The sequence below is a fragment of the Lissotriton vulgaris genome, chromosome 10 (genome assembly GCF_964263255.1).
Source record: "Lissotriton vulgaris chromosome 10, aLisVul1.2, whole genome shotgun sequence".
Classification (NCBI taxonomy): domain Eukaryota; kingdom Metazoa; phylum Chordata; class Amphibia; order Caudata; family Salamandridae; genus Lissotriton; species Lissotriton vulgaris.
Window position 1 is genome coordinate 675,308,217 of NC_141698.1, and position 27,554 is coordinate 675,335,770.

The 27,554-nt window shown below is 47.3% G+C and overlaps 1 protein-coding gene across 3 annotated transcripts in view; it reads left to right on the top strand.

Annotated features, from left to right (window-relative positions):
• Positions 1–27,554, top strand: part of ZMYND11 (zinc finger MYND-type containing 11) — a 685,469-nt gene that overhangs the window by 159,960 nt on the left and 497,955 nt on the right. For all 3 annotated transcript variants that reach the window (XM_086941507.1, XM_086941508.1, XM_086941509.1), the window contains exon 6: positions 16,839–16,916. In XM_086941507.1, the coding sequence (XP_086797633.1) occupies positions 16,839–16,916 (78 nt within the window). The remainder of the gene's footprint in view (positions 1–16,838; positions 16,917–27,554) is intronic.

The following is a 27,554-nucleotide window of genomic DNA, read 5'->3' on the forward strand; positions in this document are numbered from 1 at the left end:
AACCCCCCCCCCCCCCCCCCCCCAAATGCAGGGACATTAGACTAACCTTGACCAGTTGTGTCTTCATGTTTTAAGTGGAAGTACCTGGAGAGACCATCTGCGTTGCCATGGTCAGTCCCTGGGCGGTGCTCCACTGTAAAGTCCATCCCCTGTAGGGAAATGGACCACCTGAGAAGTTTGGGGTTTTCACCCTTCATCTGATTAAGCCATAAGAGGGGCTTATGGTCGGTCTGAATCTTGAAGTGAGTGCCAAACAAGTATGGTCTCAACTTCTTCAGAGCCCACACCACAGCAAAGGCCTCCCTCTCAATGGCTGACCAACGTTTTTCTCTGGGGGTCAGCCTTCTGCTAATAAAAGCAATGGGCTGGTCTTGACCATCTACATTAAGCTGTGAAAGCACTGCTCCCACTCCCAACTCAGAAGCATCTGTTTGGACAATGAACTCTCTTGAGTAGTCAGGACTCTTCGGGATAGGTGCAGAGCACATTGCCTTCTTCAGGTCATGAAATGCCTTTTGACAGTTTACTGTCCACTGAACCTTTTTGGGCATCTTCTTGGATGTCAGATCATTAAGAGGAGTCCCAATGGACCCATAGTTCTTAACAAACTTCCTGTAGTACCCAGTCAGGCCCAAGAAAGCTCTGACCTGAGTCTGGGTAGTTGGAGGGGACCAGTCCTTGATGGTCTGGATCTTACTCTCCAGTGTTTGAACTTGGCCTCCACCTACAAGGTGGCCCAGGTATACAACCTTACTCTGCCCTATCTTGCACTTTGTTGCCTTGATAGTGAGGCCTGCCTTTTGCAGAGCCTCAAGCACTTCCTTCAGGTGGACCAGGTGATCCTCCCAGGTGGAGCTAAAGACAGCAATATCATCCAGATATGCTGCGCAAAAGTCACCCAACCCAGTAAGGACTTGATTCACCAACCTTTGGAAGGTGGCAGGTGCATTTTTCAAACCAAAGGGCATCACCACAAATTGATAATGGCCACTAGGGGTAGAAAATGCTGTCTTGGCTTTAGACTCCTCAGCTAACCTGATTTGCCAGTAGCCAGCTGTCAAGTCAAATGTGCTCAAATATTTGGCAGAAGCCAACTTGTCAATGAGCTCATCTGCCCTTGGAATAGGGTGTGCATCTGTCCTGGTGACCGCATTGAGTCCTCTGTAATCCACACAGAACCTCATCTCTCTCTTGCCATCTTTGGTGTGAGGTTTGGGGACCAGAACCACTGGGCTAGCCCAGGGGCTCTCTGAAGGCTCAATGACACCTAATTCCAGCATCTTTTGCACCTCAGTCTTTATACAGTCCCTGACATGGTCAGGTTGCCTGTAAATTTTGCTTTTCACAGGAAGACTGTCACCAGTGTCCACCACATGGGTACACCAGTTAGTCTGACTGGGTGTCCAGGAGAACATATGCCTGAATGCCTGCAAAACTTGTCTACAGTCATTTTGCTGATGTTCAGTGAGGCTGCCATCTAAGGTCACACCATCAACTGAGCCATCCTCAGGGTTCTGATTGAGCATGGTCTGGGAGAGGGTCACTCATCTGTAGCCATGAGCAAGCCCATGTCTTCCCTGTTGACATATGCCTTCAGTCTGTTGACATGGAGCACCCTGTGGGGGATCTTGGGAGTTCCTAGGTCCACCAAGTAGGTAACCTCTCCCTTCTTCTCCAGAATTGTATGGGATCCAGACCATTTGTCTTGGAGTGCTGCTGGGACCACTGGCTCCAACACCCATACCTTCTGTCCTGGCTGATACTCAACCAAGACAGCCTTTTGGTCATGCCAAGCTTTCTATAATTCTTGGCTAGCCTCAAGGTTTTTGGATGCCTTTTCCATGTACTCAGCCATCCTGGAGCGGAGACCAAGTACATAGTCCACTATGTCCTGTTTAGGCTTTTTTAGAGGTAACTCCCATCCTTCCTTCACTAGACATAGGGGTCCTCTTACAGGGTGCCCAAACAACAATTCAAAGGGGCTGAAGCCAACCCCCTTTTGAGGGACCTCTCTGTAAGAAAACAAAAGGCAGGGTAGAAGGATGTCCCATCTTCGCCTGAGCTTTTCAGGTAATCCTTTGATCATACCCTTTAGGGTCTTGTTAAATCTTTCAACAAGCCCATTACACTGTGGATGGTAAGGAGTGGTGAACTTGTAGTTGACACCACATTCCTTCCACATAGCTGTCAAATATCCTGACATGAAGTTGGCACCTCTGTCAGATATTACCTCCTTAGGAAACCCCCCTCTGGAGAAAACTCCAAGTAAGGCCCTGGCCACAACAGGAGCTGTTGTGGTCCTAAGTGGAATTGCCTCTGGGTATCTGGTGGCATGGTCCACCACCACCATTATGATTCTGTGCCCAGATGCTGTAGGGGGATCCATTGGACCTACAATATCAATCTCCACTCTCTCAAAGGGAACCCCTTTCCACAGGTAGTGGTATCAGGGGGGCCTTTGGGGTGCTACCTGCTTTACCACTGGCTTGGCAGGTTACACAGGAGAGACAAAACTCCTTGGTGTCTTCAGACATGTGAGGCCAGTGAAAGTGAGGGACAAGCCTGTCCCAAGTCTTATTCTGGCCTAGGTGTCCTGCTAAAGGAATATCATGGGCCAAGGTAAGTAGGAAGCCCCTAAATTGCAGAGGTATAACCAACCTCCTGGTTGTACCAGGCTTGGGGTCTCTACCCTCTGAATAAAGGAGTCCATCATCCCAATATACTTTATGGGCACCTTGAGCATTCCCAGCAGCCTCAGCAGCAGCCTGCTGTCTGAGGGGTTCAAGAGAAGGACAGGTTAACTGAGCCTGCCCCAAGTCTGCCCAAGAAGGTCCCCCTGTCCCCAGAAACTCAACCTGGTCAGGTTCAAGTTCTTCAGAGACAGTTCCTTCAGGGGTCTCAAGACCAGCTTCCTGTGAAGGCTGGTCCTCACTTGTAGGCAGTTGGGAAGGCACAGCCTTTACCCTCCTGTTCTTCTTCTTGAAAGGTGCTTGGTCCATTGTTCCAGGATCAAAGACCTGAGGTTCAGAGAGGCACTTTTTGGCCTGTGACCTGGTCACAGCAAGGACATGTGATGATATCCCTAACATCTCTGCATGAGTCCTGTACTCAACCTCTGACCATAGAGAGCTCTCCAGGTCATTGCCCAACAAACATTCAACTGGGAGATCAGCACTAACCACAACTCTTTTTAGGCCAGTTACCCCTCCCCAGGAAAAGTTAACCATTGCCACACTATGGGTAGTGGTGACATTGCTGGCGTTGGTCACCAGGTAATTATCACCTGGCATATATTGTCCAGGGTCCACAAAGTTAGGTGTCACCATGGTGACACTGGCACGTGTGTCCCCGTATGCTTAAGCCGTTCTTTTTGTGTGAGAGCTGCGACTCTCTGGAACTCTCTCCCTTTGGAAATCCGCCTGTTAGAGGATCTATTAGCATTCCGTAGGGCCGTGAAAACTCACCTGTTTTAACTTCTTTTATACTGACTCCCACACTTTTCCTTTTCCTTCTGCGTTGTGTTATGTTCACCTTTTCCATGCGCCAGGACGCTCCTTAGCTGGAGCATCTGTGCGCAAAATAAATGATGATAACATAACATAACATAACTTTGTTATTAATCAAAGGTGTCTGTCTGTATTTGCCCAGATTACTGGGACTTATGGTAGGGGCCAAATCTATGTCCCCCTCACAAATCAGAACAGCCTGTGTAAGGGTTCTGACTAGGTCAGAATCTCCTTCAGTTCCCAAGGTGATACCCACTACCCCCTTGGTTTGTGGACCAACACTGCTAGCTGTACTAGTGGGTGCAGGTGCCTTAGGGGCTGCAGTGTTGGGGGCTCCACTCTTTTTACACTCACTTGTCCAGTGAGAGGTGTTTTTACAAATACTACACCAGGGTTTTCTTTGACCTTCTTTCTTCTTTTTCTTGGAAGTTTGAGACCCACCCTCTGCATTAGTTTGGGGCCCTGTTGAAGACTTCTGGTCTTTAGCTTTCTGCTCCCCACCCTTCTGGTCTGTTTTCTTCTGGTCACCACCCTGGTTCTGGTTCTTTTGCTTAACTCTGGTTCTAACCCATTTATCTGCCCTCTTTCCCAATTCTTGGGGAGAGGTCAAATCTGAGTCAACCAAATGTTGATGCAACTGCTGGTTCTGACAATTATTTAAAATTTGTTCTCTCATCAGCAAATTGTACAATCCTTCATAGTCTGTAACCTTGCTTCCCTGCAACCATCCCTCCAGAGCCTTAGTGACACACTCAACAAATTCAGACCAGTCCGGAGTCTGTGTCTTTTGGGTGTCTCTGAACATTAACCTGTTCTGTTCAGTGGTTAAGCCTAACCCATCAATCAGAGCACTCTTCAGGACCAGGTAGTTTCTAGAATCCCCATCACTGACTGTGAGGAGTCTGTCTCGGCCTCTACCTTCAAAGGAGAGCCACAAGATTGCTGCCCACTGCTCCTGAGGGATCTGCTGTACCTTGCAGGCTCTCTCAAGTGAAGTCATCCATTTGTGGATATCATCCCCAGCTTTGTAGGGGGGCACAATCTTACTTAGGTTTCTGTTATCAAAAGACCTGTCTTTATCCTTGTGGATAATGCTGCCACCAGTGGGTTCTATTACCCCACTCTCTCTAGGCTGTCTTGCTCTAGCAAGTTTCTCTTGGGCCAGGGCAACTTCTAATTCTTGTCTCTGGATCCTAAGTTCAGCCTCTCTCATTTTGGCCTCATGCTCCCTTCTCTGAGGGCTAGTCATCGCCCTTCTGGAGTGACCATGAGAGCCTCTATAAGCCTGGGAGGTATTGGAGTCACCTGAGTGATTCCTCCTACGTTCCTGGTTAAGGCCACTTGGATGTCTGGGCAAGGTCAGCCTTGCTTCAGTCCCAAATACACTTAAGTTAGCCTGGTTAAGCCTACTGACTAGCACCTGGCTATTTCTGCCATCATCAGAATCACTTCTCCCCCCTTCTGTCTCCTCTTCTTCTTCCTCCTCCAGATCTACCTGAGGAGCTCTAGTGATTTGGACATCCTCATCTACCTGGACTATAGGGACAGGGGCATCAGCATTGTCATCCTCAGACGGAGAGCCTCCCTCAGCATTCCCTGTGGGGTCTGCTTTAGAGGTCTTTAGAGTCTCAGCCTGGTCCAAGAGCTCTCTAAGGTGGTCTGTAGTAGGGGATGGCCCTGTCTTCAGACCCCTTAAGGCACAAAGCTGCCTTAGTTCCTTAAAGGAAAAGGAAGCAAATTTGGATGGTGCCCTTGGAGGGTCACTCTCAACAGGAGTAAGTCCACTGGACCCCTCTGCTCCAGACATTGCTCTAGTGTGGGTGGATAGGTTGCAATCTACCTACACTGGTGTTTACCTACTAAACCTCTGTAGTAGTTGTAGTCAGGGTGTGCTACTCCCTATCCTCTACAACAACTAAGTTCAGTAGAACTTAAGTATACTAGTCTTGTTTTATATGTACCTAGCAGGTACCTGTATGATCTTTCAAATGATAATCTCAAAGATTGTAATGGTAAAACAACAGCAAGCTCAGATCCCAATCCGCTGCTCACCAATATGAGAAGTTGGCCTGATATGTGATGCTCACTAATTCTAGTGATCACCTTGTATCATGCCAAGCAACCCTTATGATGATCGGTTGTAAGTCAACCTTATAGACCAGTTATCCTAGTGGTAACGTGGTCAAAGCAGTCTTAGGCTAAACTCTGAAAGGCATGTGAAGCCAGCTGTATTACCATACACAACCCCCTTGAATACCAGATGAAAGGACCCCACACAGATATATATTGAAAATATATATATTTATTAACTACAAATATCCCCTGAACTCTTTATGAGCACAGAAGCACAAGCGTTAAACAAAACACAGTTTAAAATACACAAAAGTTGCACAATATGGATGAGCCCTAGGGGCCACCTAAACCATGTACTAAGAAAGTGGTATAAGAGATACCAATCTAAAAGGGAACAGGCCTAGAGCCTTGGGAATCGCTGGAGCTGTTCAGGACTAGCAGTGACTAATTCGGGAAAGGCCCGCGGGACTCGGGTGCAGTGTTTAAAGTGCACGCACTCACCAATGCAAAGTCTATGGTGCGTAAAAGTTAGAAAGTTAGTTAGTTAGGAACCTTCAGAGTGACCTAGAAAGCTGAAACTTGAGACACAGGCCCTAGAGGTGTGTACCAGTGTGGGAACACCGGCGTTGCTGAGTTACCTCACCCACAGGAAGCGGGTGCATAGGGTCGAAGTAGTGTCGGGTTTCGTCACGCTGGTCGATGGTGCTTGGAGCTGAAGATGCTGCAGGCGGCTCAATGTGAAGAGTTCCGGTGGATCCAAGGGTGGATCTGGAGTTGTGAAGACCTGAAAGGAGAGGGGACAATGTTCAAAGTCACTAACCAGTGACTACCGTGGAACCAGATTGGAACCAGGCGATGTCGGGTGCAAACAGGCGTTGAGGTGTAGCTTCTCTCTGCAGCCACTTGGACCCCGGGGGTCTAGGACGTCCAGGAGTCGGTCACGAGCTGTCCCACGCAGGCTTCTCGCTGTTGGCGGTGTCGGCAACTTGATTGGAGCATACATGCCTTGGCTAATGCAAGCCACGCAGGAGTCGAAAAAGGCTTATCACTCGGACCAGCAAGGTCAGAGCGCGTGCTCCTTTTTACACAAACATATGCGAGGTTACCTGCTGCCCACCCCTGTATTATATACATAAATCATTGTGCACTGTCAAACAACCATGCTGTTTTAGATAATAGTTACCCTTCAATTAGCCTTGCCTCTCATACCAGCCAAGAGGAAAATTAAAACAGGAATGCAGCCCCCATAGGTGAGCGTGATCCTATCTCCCTTCAGTTCTGTTACTACAAGAAAGCGCCAAACAAACAAAGGTTATATACTCAAAGAGTGTCCTTATACTTGCTTGTTTTACATAAAAACACAACCAAGTTGGTCCATCAAAGGGTTACCAGTGGAGAATAGTCGTTCGGCGTCTTCTCAGCACTCGAACACCGGAAGAGTGCTGAACCGATCTATTTAGATTTTCACTTGCCGATTTTCGGGGACCCTGATTGGCTGCGGTAGTCATGTGACAATCGCGGCCATTTGTAAACAGTCCCGAACCCCTAGAGTGTATCTGTTTTATGGAGATCTCTCGGCAATCTCACGATGTTTATTTTGGCTTGGCAATTTCTAAAGCCTAAATGTTAAGAGTGTAATGTGTATATTTTATGGGGGTATGGCGATGATCTCGCGATGTATTTCCGATTCGGCAAATTCTCAGAGTCTCAGTAGATTTATGTGCCCATTATATAAACATTATTCATTTTTGCATCTATATTTTAAAAAAATATGGTACCGGCCCACTACATCCATTTCATTATGGTAGTAGCTCTAAATAGTTATCTGGCTCTCTGTTCGGACGCGGAAGTCGTATGACGACCGCGGCCATCTTAGAACAGTATGTAGGCAATGTTAATGGTGTAGATAGCGCTACTAGTGACTAGACTCTCGCAATAATTTTAAAAGTCCTCGAAATCATTCAGCGAACCACTGTATTAATCGTCTCTATCTAGGATCCCTATCTAGAAAGTATATGGGATCAGAAGTTATTACCAAAGTATTAACATTACTAGGGGGCTCTACATAATTTTCAGGGTGTTAACCTCTAACTAAATAGAGAACCCGAGGTGTTATTAAAAAAAGGAGCTCTACTTTATATCCCATAATGTAGATAACAGTGTATCGATACATGAATGGGGTCGGTTCAAAGGTACCTAGTACTATTTCAATGTTGTTTCATATGTTACCTATCCCAACTATTCAGAGGTGGATGGCAACTTAGTTGTACTCAAGCTAGAAATGTACCCCAAATGTGTTAGTCAATAGCTTACTACACACAAGAACATCTACACGTATATTTCAACGCAGCTTGTTCCACTCCAAAAGTTCATTCAATCCTTTCTGTTCACTTTGTTCCTGATATATCCATCGTGCTTCTTTGGTGATTAAACGTCTCTCTGCTGTCTGGGCATCTCCCATCCCTCTCTCCAGGACCACCCACGTAAAGGAATGTTTATTGCGGTGGCAGTGTTGCACTAGTTTAGTAGTTAATTTCCCAATCCTTATCGTGCTCACATGCTCCTGGATGCGGAGCTTGATCTTCCGTGTGGTGAGTCCAATGTACTCCAAACCACATTCACATTTTATTCTGTACACCACGTTGGTAGTGTTGCAGTTGCTGAAGTGATTCAGTGACCAGTTCTTTCCAGATTGTAGAGTCACTGTCGAAGTTTTTTTCGTGAGGGGGCACACTGAGCAGTTTCCGCATGGAAAGTGTCTATTGGGGACAGTGGTTGCCTCTGTTTCTGGTCTTCCGTTCATCCTGGTGTGTACTAATTTATCTTTGAGATTGTTAGCTCTTCGGAAAGCGAAGCGTGGCGGAGGCATCTTAAAATCCGTCGTGGATAATAGAGACCAATGTTTTCTGATAGACTGACGGATCTTGGTGGCCATTGGATCATAGGTCATGACCACAGGTAGGCAGTCTGTCTTCTCTTTTGTGTGCGACTCTAACAGAACCGATCTCGGTGTGTTCAGGGCCCTTTTCTTGGCCTGTTTGATGACTCTACGCGGGTAGTCACGGGCTTCCAGCTTCTTACTGAGTACCTCGGCTTGCTCTTTATATACTTCGGTAGAGGAACAATTTCTCCTGTACCGCAGAAATCGCCCCACAGGGAGATTGTCTCTTAATGCTCTCGGGAGGTATGATTGGTAGGATAGCAATGAATTCCTATCAGTAGGCTTTTGGTGTACACTTTTTCGAAATACTCCTTCTACAGCTTTGATGTCTAGGTCAAGGTAGACCGCACTGGTATGATGATATTTCCAGGTGAAGCGTAGGCTCATGTCTTGTGTATTCAGCCAGTTCAGAAACTGGAGGAGAGATGTTTCTTCTCCTGACCATATGAGGAGCACATCATCTATATATCTCCTCCAAAGGCGCATATGGCCTTTGAAGGGATTGATGTCAGATTCGATGATGTGCTCCTCAAATTGGCCTACATAAAGACAGGCCAGGCTTGGTGCCATAGTAGCACCCATAGATGTGCCCGTCACTTGGAGGAACAAGTCATTCTTGTAGCTGAAGAAATTCCTTGTGAGTGCTAATTCCACGCATTGTAATACAAAGCTCTGGGGAGCATCATAAAACCACTCTTGTGTGGCTAGTGCTCTCACTGTTGCTACCAGTGCGGCATCCTGAGGAATACAGGAGTACAGGGACTCTATGTCAATTGTCACAATATACTCCGTATCAGGATCGAATGTCATATTATCAAGGACATTCAAGATGTCCGTTGTGTCCTTAACAAAGGATTTCTGTGTTATCACCGATTCGCGAAGGTAGTAATCAGCGAACTGGGATAGTGGTTCCAGTATTGATTGGATTCCAGATACAATTGGCCAGCCTGGCGGATGCCGGGCCGGTTTGTGTATCTTTGGGAGGATATATCGGGTTGGTATTGATAAGGAACTCCGCCTCCTTTGCACTTATCCACTTCTTCTCTTTCGCACCCCCAACTAGTTCTGTTATTATTTTCATCAATTCCGGAGTAGGGTCTTTTCTTAAGGGTTGATAGTTAGCTCTCACATTCAATAATCGGAGTACTTCGGCCTCGTAGTCACAAGTGTTTAATATGACGACAGTACCGCCTTTATCTGCGCTTTTTATTGTTATATTGTTATTATTCTGGAGGGACCTCACGGCCTCCCAATCTCCGTTAGCCACGTTTTTAAATCCGTTGACTTTGTTGTTACTTTCTATCTTCCCAATTTCTTCCAAGACTTTGGCCTCAAATACCGCCACTTCAGGGCCAATCGCCCCCATTGGCGGACAAAAATTAGATGGTTTTCTCAGGTTGGTATTAAACCCTTTGCTTTCTTCAAAGGGTTGTTTTGCGAAAAATTTCTTCAGCTTAATTTTTATCATAGTCTCGTGAAACTCAGTGCGACATTTGAAAGCATCATTAGAGGGAGTGGGAGCAAAGCCCAACCCCTTATTGAGCACCCTTTCTTCCTCCAATGTTAACTGATGGTCAGATAAGTTGACCACAATACTTTTCAGACTAGTCTCTTTCCCCTGCTCCGTGTCTGTGTTATCAAATGTCCAGTTTGATGGTGTTCGTCGCTGTTGTTGAAATCTGGCTCCTCTACCTTGTGTGCCCCGGGCATGTCTCAATCTATTCAGCCCTGTCCTACCCAATACACAAAATCCTGTCTGGGGTGGTGCTCGCACCTCCCAATGCAGGAAACCCTTTGTCCAAGCCTCCCTCGCTGGAAGGACTCCCAGCAGCAGGAGGTCAGACTTGTGTCTGTGGTGGCAGCATCCATTTTGTGATGCTGAGGCTCTGGTTAACTTTAACCGGGGTTAAGGCTACACACGTCGTGTCCCTCTAAAAGGGTGGAATGCTATCCCCGTCGACAGAACTGTCGAGGGGATAGTATTCCAAATCGTATGACACCTTACTCGACATGTTTTGATAAAGCCAAAGCAAAGTTAGCATATAACCGTGACGATTATAATGCACTTAAGAGTATATGGTATGGCAATATCCCGGAACAGCTAAGGGAGTGGTTCCCAACAGCTGCAGACAGGCTCAGCTCATGCTAGAGCACCATCTCACATATTTCCAAGCACTCTGCCTCCAGGATTGAAGAGGCCTTCCATAGGAGTGGCTGATAGGAACATATGTGTCCAGTTTAAGGTTAGATATAGGGATACTATATCTAAGTAAGAGGTGATTACACCTACTTACCCCAGCTGAGTGATCAGCTAGTTGTGTCAAATATGGAGGCCAGGCCAGGGGTGGCACAATACATGCCGCAGCCCCTGGTAGGCCTTGGAAACACCTATGCCCTGGGTACCTAGGGTACACTGTTACAGGGGCCAATAAGGTGAACCAGTTCCAATTCGTAATGCACCTAGGGTGCATTGGCTGTAATTTAGAGAGAGAACAGCAGGCTGTGGGTCTGATTAGCAGGCCCACAGCCACATTAAGTCATAAACCAGTGAAGCAAAAAGCAAAAATTTGGGGTGACCATAGGATAGCAGACCCTACTCTCCTACACATGCCTATTCACAAAAACATAAAAGTAATAATAATAGTAATAATAAAGGGAACGAATAATAAGTAATAAATATGAAAGAAAAGACAATACATACACGCACACAAAGGGGGTGTGTGCACTGACTTGTTGGCTCAATATAATGGTTGAATGAGAGCTCATATTCAGGGGAAGTGAATGGCAGAGGATGTCATATGTGTTGCTGGCTACTGTAAAATCTTTCAATTATATTGGGGTACTGCTTCACAGAGAGTGTCATGTGTCAGAACATAAAGGCCCCATCTGCTAGTCCTGACTTGTTTTTTTAGAGATATGTAGGTAACTCATTTTTTGTTTAATTTGGAAAATTGCTCCCAAGGGATACAATTGTTGAGACCTTTGCTGTCAGTACACAATTTGTAAACCCAACGTTGCTCTTTTTCGAGTAACCTTTGTTCTAGATTATCGCTGCATTTGACATGTTAAAGGATCACCCATTTCATGTCGTTGGGTGTGTTTATGCCATGGTTTGTTCTGACTCTAATTGAGCAAAAAACCTTTTCACTATCTAGGTTCTTTATCCAAGATCTCAGATTTTTTGGTTTACAAACCACTAACCAACATGTTGTCTTCTTTTTGGGAAAAGAGAGTGAGCAGTAGATGAGGTCTTTTCTGGACTGTGCATCATCCTCCCATTAGTTCACTTTTAAAAATACTTCTATATTCAGTACAGGGCTGCACTTATCTGTGGAGCATCATGGTAAATGCAATGTATAAAGTATATTGATGAATTGGTAATTAAACCGAAGGATGGTGAAAATTATATGTGAAAACAAAATTGCAGTAATCAATGAAGGGACTCAAGCTCTGTTGGTAGTACGTTTGGTTATACAGACCTAAGGAAAATGTAGATGTGTGTGGCATGTGTAGCTGTAGGTACACATGCTGCACATACTCCTGCCTTCTAGGATTGTGTTTGGACGGGTGCAATTTTCTTTGATGAACTCTTCAAGTCATGAGGTATAGTGACTCCACTCTGACTGTTAATGCGCACGACTCCACAACAAAGATCTCCGCAACATTCCATTGAAACCCCTGACACAAGATGACCCATGGGATGAATAGGACATAGACTGCCCGGTACACTGATCCCAACCTGCATCCAGCAAAGCCATCCCCACCAGGTTACACCACCTTGTATCACAACGTTTTGCAAAGGGCACCCACCTACTACAATTTGGAAATGCACAAATACAAGAGGATGAAGATTTTCTTGTGAAGAAGTTATCCTACACCCAGCGCTCCATGTAAATTCTCCAAATTCCAAATTGGTTGTTGAAAACTGCCCCTGATACTTGTAAATGCAGTACGCTTACTTCAAAGTTGACGGCGTTTTTCACCAATGTTGGTGTGAGTAGTGCTGTTATCTCTAGATACGTGTTTCTGGGTTTAGCTCTTCATCAGTAGAGAGCGGAGAAAAGTCATCTGGGGTTGCTGATATGCTGCCCAAGTCTTCAGAGTACCACTCCACTGGCACACAGGTGCATCCCAGGTGAGCTTGTGAGCTCGTTAGCTATGCCAACCTTCTGAAACGGAGGGGGGACGCATTGCCTTTCATCACTTCACAGCACAGTTCATACCATTGCATTCTTTTAAATGCACTAAACTTACTTTAAAGTAGCTCTAGTTCTTCACCAAAGTTGGTGCGGGTAATGCTGTTATCTCTAGACATGTCTTTCTGGGTTTAGCCTGTGACTCACTCACACTCTCCCCCACCACGATCACACTTGTTGTCTGGGAAGCTACAGGGGTTTCTTCCACGGTGGGTAAAAATCACCTCAGGTCCTGGGGTCCTCGCCATCATAAGCCAGGGTTACTGCCTGGGGCTCACCACCCCCCCACCTAACATTCCTCCTGGCAAACGCTCCTTATCCACAGAACATCAATGCCTCCTTCAGGAGGCAGTAGAGGCACTTATTCACAAGGGGGCCATGAAACGTGCTCCATTCCACCACTGCCGCAAAGGAGTATACTTCTTGTACTTTCTCATCACCAAGAAAGACGGGTCCTTCAGGCCTATGCTCTACCTCAGGACCCTCAACCAGTACATTCTCATAGAGTACTTCCACATTGTAACACTTCAGGGAGTTATCCCTCTAAAGCAGCAAGGTGACTTCATGACTGCCCTCTACCTGCAGGACGCTTGCTTTTAAATCCCAATCTGTCCTGCACATTGCCTGTACCTCTGGTTTGTGGTATGTGACCAGCAGTACCAATTCAATGTGCTGTCCTTTGAGGTCACCACTGCCCTCAGAGTGTCCGCAAAGTGTCTTGGCATGTTGCCCGCTCACCTGAAGATGAATGTTATCCATGTCTTCCCTATTTGGGCGACTGGCTGATCTAGAACTCAAACAAACACTGCTTGGCACATACAGAGGCCACCATCGACCTATTACCATCAATATCACAAAGTCTCAACTCCAACTCCTTCAGGTCCAGCCATTCTTACAAGCGGCTCTCAATTCTTTCACGGTGAAAGTCTATCCAACTCCGCAGGTTCAAGCTTTCTAATCATTGCTCCCACAGTCTGATTGCCAAGTAACGATCAGGACGGACATGCGCCTCCTCGGCATGGAGGCATCCTGTATTGCCATCGTCCCCATGCCCGGTTACACATGCACCCATTGCAGAAGTGCCTAGTTGTACAGTTGTCTCAGGCTGATGGTCACTTAGAAAATCTAGTGTTAATCTTGGGCCACACTCATCGCTCTCTGCAGATGTGGAACAGCAGCAGTCTGTTGGAGGTCACCCTTTCATCAATCCAGTAGCACAAGTGACCTTCACAACAGACGCCTTCCTTTTTGGGAGGGGACAGATCTCCACATCAAATACTCTGAGCTACTAACATACAGCTAGCACTCACGCCGTTCCTCTATCACATTCACAATATTTGGTAGTGGGCACTCTATCATAGAGTCTATCTACTGGTATAGTACTTACTGGAAGTGGAGCACACACACCCTCACACCTCCTCACCCTCACACACCCTCACAACCTCTCACCCCCTCTCCCTCACCCCCTCACACACCCTCACCCCACCACCCTCACCCTGGCACCCTCACCCTCACACCCCCTCACCCTCACAACCCCACACCCTCACACCCTCGCCCTCACTCACTCACCCTCACACCCCCTCATACCCCTCACCCTCACAACCCCACACCCTCACCCTCACCACCCCTCACCCTCACAATCCCTCACCCTCACAACCCCTCACCCTCACCCCCCCTCACCTCACACCCTCACACCCCACTCACCCTCACACCCCACTCACCCTCGCACCCCCTCACCCTCGTACCCCCTCACCCTCGCACCCCCTCACCCTCGCACCCCCTCACCCTCGCACCCCCTCACCCTCGCACACCCCCACTCACCCTCACAAACCCTCACACACCCTCACCCCCACACACCCTCACTAACCCTCTCACCCTCACACCCTCACAACCCTCTCACCCTCACAACCCTCTCACCCTCACAACCCTCTCACACCCTCACCCCCTCACCCTCACCCCCCTCACCCTCACCCCCCTCACCCTCACCCCCCTCACCCTCACACCCCCTCACCCTCACACCCCCTCACCCTCACACCCCCTCACCCTCACACCCCCTCACCCTCACACCCCCTCACCCTCACACCCCCTCACCTTCACACGCCCTCACCTTCACACCTCTCTCTCACTCACCCTCACTCACCTTCACACCCCCTCACCCCCTCTCCCACCCTCACTCACCCTCACACCCCCTCAACCCCCTCACCCTCACACACCATTACCCTCACACCCCCTCACACACGTCACCCTCACACCCCCTCAACCTCACACACCCTCACCAGCGTAGCATAACAAAACATAGCATAGCAAAACACAGCATAGCATAGCATAACAAAAAAGCATAGGATAGCCTAGCATAGCATAACAACACAAAGCATAGGATAGCAAAACAAAACAAATCATAGCATAACAAAACATAGCATAGCAGAACACAGCATAGCATAGCATAACAAAGCATAGGATAACAAAACATAGCATAGCAAAACACAGCAAAGCATAGCCTAACTAAACACAACAAAACATAGCAAAGCATAACAAAGCATAGCAAAACAAAGCATAGCATAACATAAAGCATAGCAAAACAAAACATAACATAGTATAACAAAACATAGCATAGCATAACAAAACATAGCATAACATAACAAAACATAGCAAAACACAACAAAACATAGCATAGCTTAACAAAACACAACAAAAAATAGCATTGCAAAACAAAACATATAATAGCATAGCAAAACATAGTATACCAAACACAACAAAACATAGCATAGGATAACAAAACATAGCATAGCAAACCAAAGCATAGCATAATAAAACACAGCATAGCATAACAAAACACAGCATAGCATAACAAAGCATAGCATAACAAAACACAGCATAGCATAACAAAACACAGCATAGCATAACAAATCAAAGCATAGGATAGCAAAACATAGCATAGCATAACAAAACAAAATATAGGATAGCAAAACAAAACTTAGCATAGCATACAGCATCACTTAGCACCACCACAGCATCACTCAGGGGCACCACAACAGCATCACTCAGGGGCACCACAACATCACTATGCGCTACCACAGCATCACTGAACGCCACCGCATCACTCGTTCACCATCACAACATCACTCCGCACCACCACAGCATCAATCTGTGCAACCATTCAACAACAGCTGGTTCAAATATGTTCTCTCAATGTTTCAAGCTTTATTACAAATGTAACAAAAAGATGTTAATATTTCACTTCTGTTCTTGGATTTTCGTCACAATAAAATACACAACATAATCTTCACAAAAGTTATTTACAAAAGTTTGTTATTGTCATTATAAATTACAATAACTTTTATTTAAGTATTAATTATTAAAAAAATTAAAAGCCATTGTTATTTGTAATATCAATACGTGTAAGTCACGTAAATACCACACATATTGCATTACAAATGCTGTAGGTGTCACATTTGCGAAAGTTATAACTATTGGTAAAAACAAAACATAAATAAAAAAATTTCATTTACAATACCAATAGCTCAAACTTTCCTAATGCGAGACCTATTGCATTGTAAATGCTTGTTCTATTCTTCGCATGGTAATCTTTTTCTGTATCTCGACAAGCCATTTCCATCCTCACCTGCCGTTCGGAAAAAAAAAACTAATCATGGAGCCGATGCCCATGTGAATTACCATCAATAGGTGTGATCAATATACCTCTGGATTTGGAGAGTTCTTCGAAGAAAAACAAGTTGCACACGTCTGCGTCCAACACTAGATGGCAGGAGAATGCACAGCATTTGAATCTATAGCAGTGTGTGCCACAGACTTATGCTTACAGTGGAAGTAACATTTTCCTTTCCTATGGAATGAGCTTGGCTATTGTATCCATCTATTTTTATTACTTTTTAGAAGATTGACATTGACAAGTTCTTTTAAGAGTTTCTTAGAACTTTTTATGTGCCTTTTCATACTGATGAAGATTTAATATGCTCTTTCTATGTTGCCCATTAGTTTCTTAAATTTACACTCTTGTCTATCTGTTCTTGTTGCATGTCTTTCTTAAGAAATTATCTCTGTAGAATGGGTGTATAGCTGTATTCTTTAAAATTAATCTGTATGAGACTTGATCTTCTTCAGGCAATCAAGAAGAAAAGTACAAACAAGCAGGAGTTGAGCAAATACCTTCGCTACATTGTTTCTCGTATGAAGGAAAGGGTGAGTATTCACAGCATGGACTCTTGTCCAAAACATGTCTTAAAATGTACCATTAGTTTTCCTTTGTTATAATCTAGATTATTGGATTAATTTAACTAACGTGGATTGTGATGAAGAACATGTTGCATTGGAAAATGTTAACATTACTGAAGCCTAGATTCCATTTCAGAGGAAATGTTTCTTGGAGATTGCAATACTCTACATATGTATGGGCTGCAAGTAATGCTGCTCAAAGAATGATCTATGTTGAATATGTCAATTGCAAAATGTGGGTAGCTGTGTTTTGGCCTACTGGAGATTTTCTTTCTGACCATTCTCAGTGTTTTATTCTTTAGTCCTCTATTGCTGAACCATTCAAATTCAACAGGAAAAAATTATAATTTTAAAGCAATGTAGTGGAAGATGTCAAATCAAAAAGAAATGTACATAAACTGGAAGAAAATAATATAGTTGGGTGAATACTTTTAGCTGCATATTCCTCACCTTTTCAATATTCCAGGCGTGAAATTGGTAACAGGTTTTATTTACATAGCTCTCTGCGCCATTTGGAGGACATGGCTTAGTCTTGGCGCTGGAAATGACACCACTGTAATGGAACTGGAGCTATAAATTATCCCCCACAGTTGTCCTGGCATCAGTTCCCTTTTTTCGTGCCGTAAACATAGTTCTGGAGCTTGCTGTCCTTAAATTCTCTCACATTTTCATTAAAGTTTGCTCCATCATTTTTCTCAGAATGTCTTATTTGTGGTGCAGTGCTGGGATGTCACACCCTAAAAGGTCAACTTTTAATCCCTGCGGGCATTGTGATGGACTAATGTTCATCAAAGAACCTTGCTACATCAGTCTTTGGTGCCTAAGGTTTGATTACAGCAGAAACTCATATGAATCATGCGAGTCATGCTGGTTCATACACCTCAAGGGCTTCAAAGGAAGAGAGGTCACATTTTTTATTGCTCAGGCCTGAATAGATTTCTGTGCCAAAAGGAAGGTCTTAACAAGGTTGAAGTCACGCAGCATTAGCGTTGACACAACTCCAAGCAGCTCAAGGCGTCTAAAGGTAGGTCTTGAGGCACACCCATGCACCTCGGGATTCCTTGTTGGAGCTAGAACTAGTACTTCTAAACCAAGAGGAAAGTCTTTCTGAACACTTTGTTGACCTTTCGCAGGGCAGTGTTCCCTCTCTGGAATACCTTTGGCCCCATAGGCTTTCCAGTTGGAGGGCCAAGGGTGGGTTTACAGTTGCACCCTTTCCCTCATTTTTTACCTCTACCATTCATCTCCCTAGCCCTCACTCTGGCACTGGCACGGTGTGATGAGTTTTGCTGTGGGGCCATGGCTAATTCCATCCCACATAGTAATTCAAGGGGGCTCTTCCCCAACTCCAACAGCTAAAACCAATCTGTCATAGGCACCGACCCAAATAGCACTCCTGGCCCTCTTCCTTTGATGGAGCTATCTGACCCTGTCCAGAAGGGATGCACAGCAGCTGGTAGGAAAAAATAAATTATTTTTTGAAGGGATTCTGATTCTCTTCTAGACCCACAGCAGAACACAGATGATGGAGATGGGCATTCTGTAACTATGGTAGCAGATTTACTCTCTGTAAGCCATGCTAGTGGTTTAAACTCCTCCCCTGGGTAGGAATTACATTCTCCCACTGGTCTTACACCTCCACTTCTTACCAGCAATAATCCTTACGGCAGCATCTTGACTGAGGTCTTGCACCGCAGATCACAAGCATCAGAACCCCGACTTCTGTTTAATGATGTCATCACAGAACCAGATATGGCAGCTTAGGAGAAACCTGCCCCCGCCGGTAGCCGCATTGTAGCCAGGAGAGATAGACTGGCTCCAGTCAAACTGCTCTTTTTGCTAACGCACCCATCTGTGGATAGACTGGTGGTATAGGCGGCCTCCTCTTCCATGCCATCATCTGCATATTTCAGACCACCTGATTGGAATAAATAACTCAAGAAGTCCTTTTTTCATCAGGCTGTATGTCCTTAAAGCCACTCAGTGCTACATGCCTGGTGGGCCACTACTCGCATGCCGTTTGGGACATGGCGTGCGTTGTAATCCTGAGCTTCCGAAACATCTACAGGCACACTTCACAAATCTGGTGCGGGATGGACAAGCTGAGCCCAGACTGGTCATTCAGTTGAGCCTGGACATGGTTGACTCTGTAGTGCGCTGTGGGTTTTTCTGTAGTGCTTAGACGTCACGCCTTGCTGAGAATTTCTTGATTATCCAGTATTGTGGTATCTTTCATAGATTCACATACCTGAATCATTCCACGTCCCCGAGGTGGGAGTCCCACAGTAATTATATATACAAAAGCAGTGCCTTAGAATAATCTGTAGTAGGCTGCCCAGACTATAGGCCCCAAAAGGCCCAAAACTTAGCAGCCTATCTACCTCATTATATGAAAAGAACTGAAAGTAGTCCCAACCAATCAGCTGTCAGCACCCTCTAGAACCTTCCCAGCAGAGGCAGTTCTCCTCAGATTTTCACCGCACGCCATGTGGAAAGCAGTCTCCCTGAGTGCCTACTCAGTTTTCAACTTTTCCGATAGATACATCTGCCAGTGGATTCCTCACCTTGTGAATATCCCCTGCGCAGCAGCCAATCGAAAACTTTTGTAGCTCTCCACGCCGGCGAGGTCATGGACGACGTCACAGAGGGTATGACTCCGCCCGCGACCCCGCTGACGTGACTGGATCCATAATAGGGCCTCGTCGGCGTGATGACGTCAGTTCCCTTTTTTCTGCGCTGTCAACGCCAACGGTTTCTTGGGACTCTCTGTAGTAACATTGTTATTATAGTTGTTCTTGTCTGTTCTTCTCATTTCCTTTCGAAGATGTCTGGGAGAAAATCTGGTTTCAAGCCCTGCAGGGAGTGCGGTAAGCAGATGTCCATCACTGGCCCGCACGAGGATTGCGTATGGTGCTTATCTTCCGATCACAACGTCGATGGATGTGCGTGTTGCATGAAGATGACCTCTAAGGCATTAACCATTTTCATGCTGATAACGGCCCCCAGCCGTCATGCACTACCGTGCTCGTGTGCTGATGACGGCTGGGGGCCGTCATAAACCCGCCCACTCGCAATTCTGCCGCACAGGCGCAGAACCGCGGCCGCATGGAAGGGGTTAAAGGAAAGGGAGGTGAAGTTATTTATTGCCAAGATGAAGAAGAATAAGAAGGCAAGTAAAAGAAGACCGAGGTCTCGTTCCGAATCCAGATCGGGTTCGAAGTCGGCGTCGGGACTTTCGAAGTCGAAGAAACATAAGAGAAAGAAGCACTCTTCGAGACATCACTCTGATAAGGAACCGGCGCCAAAGTCATCTTCTCGACATCACAGAGGTGAGGTCGATCCTTCTCATTCAAATCAGGTCTCGCCAGAGAAGGAAGTGTCTCCTGAAGTCGAAGTCTCTCGATCATCGACGCCGGCTCCTTCGGATTCGGTCCATTCTTCGGATTCGGGTGAAACCGAGCCAGAGCATGAAGATCAGGAGCAGCCTGAAGAGGTTCCTTTGTCGCCGCCAACGGGCCCGACTCCAGGTACACCGGCTTCAGAGCCGGCGCCGGGAAATTATCCTCCTTTCCTGGCTCAAGGTCAAGACCCATCTTAACGCTATGTATGGTGTCTTCACAAGAGCCATGTACCCCTCTGGTGCGCCTGCGGGCCCCATGGGTCCTTTTGCCTGCAATTTGGGTGTTCCTCAGGCATATGCCCAGGCTCCATTTATGCCCTTCCTTCCAGCGACGCCGTCCTGGAATTTTCCGGCGCCGTACCGAGAATCTCCGGCGCCGTATCGAGAAACTTTGACGCCGTCTATTTGTCCTCGTTTGGCGCAAGCGGCGCCATCAGATCCGTGTTCGACGCCGGTCCCGAATCCTATGGAGTCGGTTGTGGATCCATCGACTCCAGTCCAGAGGATCCGCTCCAGGAGGGAGGCCTAAAGAGTTGTGGAAGAGGCACGCTATCGGCAGGAGATGGAGGAAGGTGAACTTCCTGATTCTGAGGACTATTTTGCAGAATTAAAAGATGCAAGTGGTCTTGATGTTTCCCCTGAGTGGGATTTTTCTCCTGGTTCACATGCTCCTTCGAAGGAGGTAGCCCCATATCACACAGTTGTGAGGAAAGCTGCTGCATTATTGGTGTTTAAGTCCAATCTATTGACTGAAGTGTTGCATTCTCCATCCTCTGTGACTGAGCCTTTGTTACCATTTAATGAAGCAATTCTGGAGCCAGTGTTGGAGGTTTGGAAGAAGCCTTTGTCTGCACCTGCAGTCTCCAGGACTGTGGCACGGAGATATAGGGTGGCACCGGAGGATCCAGAATTTTTGTCAGCTCACCCTTCGCCTGAGAGCCTTGTAGTTCAGGCGGCTTGCTCGAAGAGGTCTTCAGGAGCTTTCCCTCAGGTTCCAGCTGACAAGGAGTCAAAACGGATTGACCAGTCTGCTAAGAAGGGGTTTTCATCTGCGAGCATGGCACTGAAATCATCAAATGGAACTTGTTTGATGGGTAGGTATATCCATGCCTTGATGGATTCCTCTAAACAGTTGCTGCCAAAACTGTCTGATGAAGACAGGAAGAACTTTTAGGAGGTTTTGGATGATACCCAGGCTGCTGTGCGCCAGTTCATTCAAAGTGGCCTGGAAACGGCTGACTCAGTGGCTAGAATTATGGGCTCTGCAGTGCCTACGAGAAGGGGAGCTTGGTTGAAGTCTTCAGGCTTTTCTCAGGATGTGTAGGCTACTTTGTTGGACTTACCATTTGATGGTACGGGTCTGTTTGGTGAGAAGGCTGATGCCGCTCTTGAAAGATTCAAAGATAGTAATGCCACAGCAAGATCACTTGGCTTGCAGACCCAATCCAGAGGTTCCTTTCGTAGATACAGAAGATTTGGGAAGTCATCCTTTCGTTCGCAAGGGTAGCCTCGTCAGCAGCACCAGCACCAAAATACGCTGTATAAATCTTATAGAGGAAGAAACAGAGGTAGTCCACGAGGTCGTCAACCCTCCTCCTCCTCTTCCTCTACCTCTCCTCCTATCGCCGCTGCAAAGCAGCCCTAGATTCCCCATTCCCAGTCATGTTGGTCCTGTGGGGGGTCGGCTTACCCATTTTCTGCGGGATTGGGAATCGGTCACTACAGACCAATGGGTTCTCAATCTTGTGGAAAATGGGTATGCTCTTCCCTTCAGGGAATTCCCTCCAAATTACCCTCCTTGTCAAGGGGCTTGCTCAGAGGAACATCTCTGTCTCCTACAGGAGGAACTTCTGACCTTGTTAAAGAAAGGCGCGATAGAGGTGGTTCCAGAGCAGGAAAGGGGTCAGGTATTTCCTGATTCCCAAGAAGGATGGCAGGCTTCGCCCAATCCCTGATCTCAGGATCTTGAATCTTTATCTGAAACAAGAGAAGTTCAAGATGCTTACCCTTGCGCAGGTTCTTCATGCGCTGCTGGAAGAAGACTGGATGGTGTCGCTCGACTTGCAGGACGCGTATTTTCATATCGCGATCCTGGAGTCGCACAGGAAGTATCACCGTTTCACGATGGGGTCGCAACATTATCAGTTTGTGGTCCTTCCGTTTGAAATTACTACTGCACCTCGGTGATGGCAGTGGTGGCAGCCCATCTCAGGAGGGCGGGGATTCCTGTATTCCCCTATCTGGACGACTGGCTGATCAAAGCAGAGTCTCCAGAGAAGGTGCTCCATTATCTGCAAGAGACAACTCAGTTGTTGTACAGGTTGGGTTTTTCGATAAATGTACCCAAGTCTCACCTGGTGCCCTCACAGCGCAACCCGTTTATAGGGGCAGTACTGGACACTACTGTTTGTCGGGCATTCCCTCCACCTCAAAGGATTCTCGACTTTCAGGAAATGATTCCTTTGTTTTACAATGGAGCGGTCGTTCCAGTCCTGAAGGTCCTTCGCCTGCTCGGTCTGTTTGCTTCCTGCATTCTGCTGGTCAACCATGCACGCTGGCACATGAGGGCGCTCCAGTGGTGCCTCCGCAGGCAGTGGTATCAGCACAATGGAGATCTCGGGGAGTCTGTGAGGATCCCCAGAGAAACTGCAGCAGATCTGTCTTGGTGGAGCGTGGAGGGCAATCTGTCTCAAGGAAAGCCCTTTCATCTGCCTCCATCGGTTGCCACAGTGATAACGGATGCCTCCACTCTAGGGTGGGGTGCTCATCTGGGGGATCTGGAGATCAAGGGTCTTTGGTCAACAGAAGAAAAGTTGCTTCACATCAACCTTCTGGAATTGAGGGCGATTCGTTTGGCACTCAAGGCTTTCCTCCCTTCCCTTCGCGGTCAGTCGCTTCAGGTCCTGACGGACAACACAACTGTGATGTGGTATGTTAACAAGCAGGGAGGAGTGGGATCGCATCTTCGCTGCAGAGAAGCTCTGCGTCTCTGGTCCTGGATTCAGGACCACCAGATTCGTCTGATGGCATATCATCTAGCCGGAGTTCTAAACGTTCGCGCAGGCAGTCTGTCGGCAGTTCTCAGCCGACCACAAGTGGAGGCTTCACCCAGATGTGGTTCGTCACGTCCTCCGGACGTGGGGAACTCCTCAGGTGGACCTGTTTGCCACTCACGAGAACGCTCACTGCCTGTCATTCTGCAGTCTCCAGTATCCGTTGCAGGGAGCTTTGGGGGACGCGTTTCAGTTGAGTTGGGGCTCACAACTCCTTTACGCGTTTCCTCCTATTCGCTTAATCCCTCGGGTTCCGAGGAAGATTCGCCAAGACCGGGCCCATGTTATATTGGTCGCCCCGGATTGGCCAAGAAGGGTGTGGTACACAGATCTTCTCCACCTCTCCTCGTGCCTGCCGCTCCGTCTCCCTCTCAGGGCAGATCTCCTCTCTCAGATGGAGGGGCAGGTTCTACACCCCCACCTCCAGACCTTACACCTTCATGCCTGGAGATTGAACGGGGCTACCTGAATTCTTTTTCTCTCCCGCCTGATGTGGTGGATGTAATTCTTTCAGCCAGGCGTCTTTCCACCAAGTCAATCTATTCCTATAGGTGGTCCAAATTTGTTTCCTGGTGTGGAGAGAAATCTATTGACCCTTTGAGAGCTCGTTTGTCCAACATACTTCAGTTTGCTCTTTCTTTGGCCCAGCAGGGTTTTGCTGTGGCGACTGTAAAAGGTTATTTATCGGCCTTGTCGGCATTCCTTTGTTTGCCCGACCAGCAGTCTTTATTTAAGTCATCTATTGTATTACGTTTTATAAAAGGTCTTACCAACAAATTCCCTCCAACTCCATTTATTGTGCCTCAATGGGACTTGAATCTTGTCTTAACCTACTTGATGGGTTCACCCTTTGAACCCTTGCACAAGTGTCCCATGAGACATCTGTGAGCTTCAAGCTCTAAGTTCGAAACCCCCATTCCTGACTATTCATGCTGAGAGAATGGTACTTAGGACCAGGGCTGCTTTTCTGCCTAAGGTGGTAACTCCCTTCCATCTGGGGCAGTCCATTACCCTCCCTACCTTTTATCCTCCCCCTCAACCTTCCAAGGAGGAGGAGGAGCGGCTTCACCGTCTTGACCCTAAGAGGGCGGTGAGTTTCTACCTCAATAGGACTAAAAACTATCGTGTGGACGACCAGCTTTTTGTTGGATTTGCTGGCTGTAAGAAAGGAAAAGCGGTGCACAAGCGCACGCTGTCGAGATGGATTATCCTGTGTATAAATATCTGCTACGCCCTGGCTGGTAAGGAACCTCCAGGGGGTATAAGGGCTCATTCTACTAGAGCAAAGTCTTCAACATCTGCTTTGGCTAGAGGTGTGCCTGTAGAGGATATTTGTAGAGCCGCGACTTGGGCCTCCCTCCACACTTTTGCGAAGCATTACTGCTTGGATTCCGAGGTGAGGAGGGACGGCCACTTTGCGCGCTCTGTCCTCCAGGATTTCTTGGTATAGCAGAGTGGACACCCTCCTCCGGGAGTGGGGACTGCTGTGGAACTCTATTCACAAGGTGAGGAATCCACTGGAAGATGCATCTATCAGAAGAACAAGTTACTTACCTTCGGTAACGCTTTTTCTGGTAGATACAGTATCTGCCTGTGGGTTCCTCACTGACCCACCCGCCTCCCCATTGTCCACTCTTCTATACCTGCTAAGTGTATATTTGAAAAAAAGAAGAAAAAAATAACTTTTTTTTAATGGATGTATTTATATGTTCATACATATTGCATTGATTTCACACTGTGTGTGCTGTTTTTAGTACTGTGTACTATGTGTACTACTACTGTTTATGTCTGTCCGTCCGTGTGCCTCGGGAGCGTGGAAAAAAGGGCGAAACTGAAGTCCTCACGCCGACGAGGCCCTATTATGGATCCAGTGACGTCAGCGGGGTCGCGAGCGGAGCCGTACCCTCTGTGACGTCGTCCATGACCTCGCCGGCGTGGAGAGCTACAAAAGTTTCCGATTGGCTGCTGCGCAGGGGATATTCACAGGGTGAGGAATCCACATGCAGATACAGTATCTACCAGAAAAAGCGTTACCCAAGGTAAGTAACTTGTTCTACAGAATGTCTGAGAAGAAAGCCCTTTTCAAGGCCTGCAGGACCTGTGATAAAAAGAGGGTCTATGTAGATGATCAGCATAAGGACTGCGTCTACTGCCTGCATCCCAAGCACATTGTGAAGGATTGCAGGATTTGCCGCACCTTCCCTGCCAAGACCATCAGGGACAGGGAGGCAAGGGTTCTTCTTTGGCTCAAATCATCTTCCACAGATAATGAAGACAGAGCTTCTACATCAAGAAAAAGAGCCAGATCCAGAGATAGCTCTTCTCCTGATAGAAAAAACAACACAAATCCTCTCATAGAGCTTCAGAACCCTCTAGGAGGTTATCCTCTCCTCCTCTTGAATCTCCAGCTTCTCCACCTTCAGGATCTTCATCTAAAACTGTGAGTACAACACAGGCAAAAACTGTTTCTCTGGTGTCTTCTCACATAGTCTCTGTGACTTCTACCACCTCAAGTTCTTCGGCTACGGTGTCTACCTCTATTACTTCACCTATTGTGTCAGCCAAGGTTTCCTCAAAGAAATCTTCAGGGGCTAAGGATATTTCTTTAATGTCTTCAAAATCATCGTCGACGACCATTCCATCGACAGTTCCATCGTCGACGAAGTCATCGTCGACAAAATCCCCATCGAGGTCAAAATCATCTTCGACGAAGAGCCCGTCGACGACTAAGATCTCGTCGACGAAGAGCCAGTCGACGACTGGAGCATCTATGAAGAGCCCGTCGACGACAGCCTCGTCGACGACAGCCTCGTCGACGACAGCCTCGTCGATGGCAGCCTCGTCGACGACAGCCTCGTCGATGGCAGCCTCGACGACGGCAGCCTCGACGACGGCAGCCTCGACGACGGCAGCCTCGACGACGGCAGCCTCGACGACGGCAGCCTCGACGACGGCAGCCTCGACGACGGCAGCCTCGACGACAGCAGCCTCGACGACGGCAGCCTCGACGACGGCAGCCTCGACGACGGCAGCCTCGACGACGGCAGCCACGTCGACGAAGAGTCCATCGACGACGGTCCCGTCGACGACATCCCCGTCGAGGACTGCCCCGCGGACGACATCCTCGTTGACAGTACCACCGTCGACAACAAGCTAGTCGACGGCCATTCCAGCAAAGAGTCCAGTCATCACCAAGACTCCGCCTGCAAGACCCTGGCCTTCTCTACCTCAGGTGTCTCGTGCTTCACCTATAGTATATACTCATTTTGAGATAAAAACCTATCATAGGCAAGACTACTCCAATGTTTCTCCACTGCTACCATCGCAGATTTTAGAAACATACGTGGAACAAGAGGAATCTGATGAGGATGATGGAGATGATGAGGGTCCCTTTGGGATTGCGCGCCATCCAACCGAATTACAAATAAAATGTCAGGATGAGGATGAAGAAGAGGATATACAGGAGCATTACTACCAAGAAGATTTGTCTACACCTTTCTATAGACAACCATACAGAGCTCCATGTTCGGAGGAGTCAATTCATCTTCCTCCTTCGTTGATACAGGACTTGCAGGCCATGTTGGCAGACTATCGCCAAAGGTTCCCACCTACACCGTCCACGCCAATTGTACCTCCGGTACCAGTGGACGTACCTACGCCTCCACCACCGCAGCCTCCAGTGTTGCCAAGACACACTGCAGAACCCACACCACAAGAGGATCGGGATACTTCCTATTCGGACGAGGATGGCAGAGAAGAAGGCGAGTTGCATCATGACAACACACCTGCGGATCCGTGGGATGACTATGTAATACCCATGCCTTCGCCTCCTTTGTCGCAACCATCTGATTCTCCGTCGGAGGACATTGGCGGTTTTCACTATATCATGCAAAGGGCTGCTACAAGATTTGAGCTACCAGTTACTATTGAGCAGTCTGAATGTTTTTTGCACGACTTTAAAGAGGGATATAGAAATATCACCAGGGCCATACCCATTATAGAATTTATTTGGAAGGAAAGTCTTAAGATTATGAAGACACCCGCTTCTATCCCGGCAGTCCTTCCTCGTATTGAGAAGAAGTATAGATCACAGCCAGACACTCCATCTTGTTTGGTGGGCCACCCACGTCCGGACTCTGTGATATCCCAAGC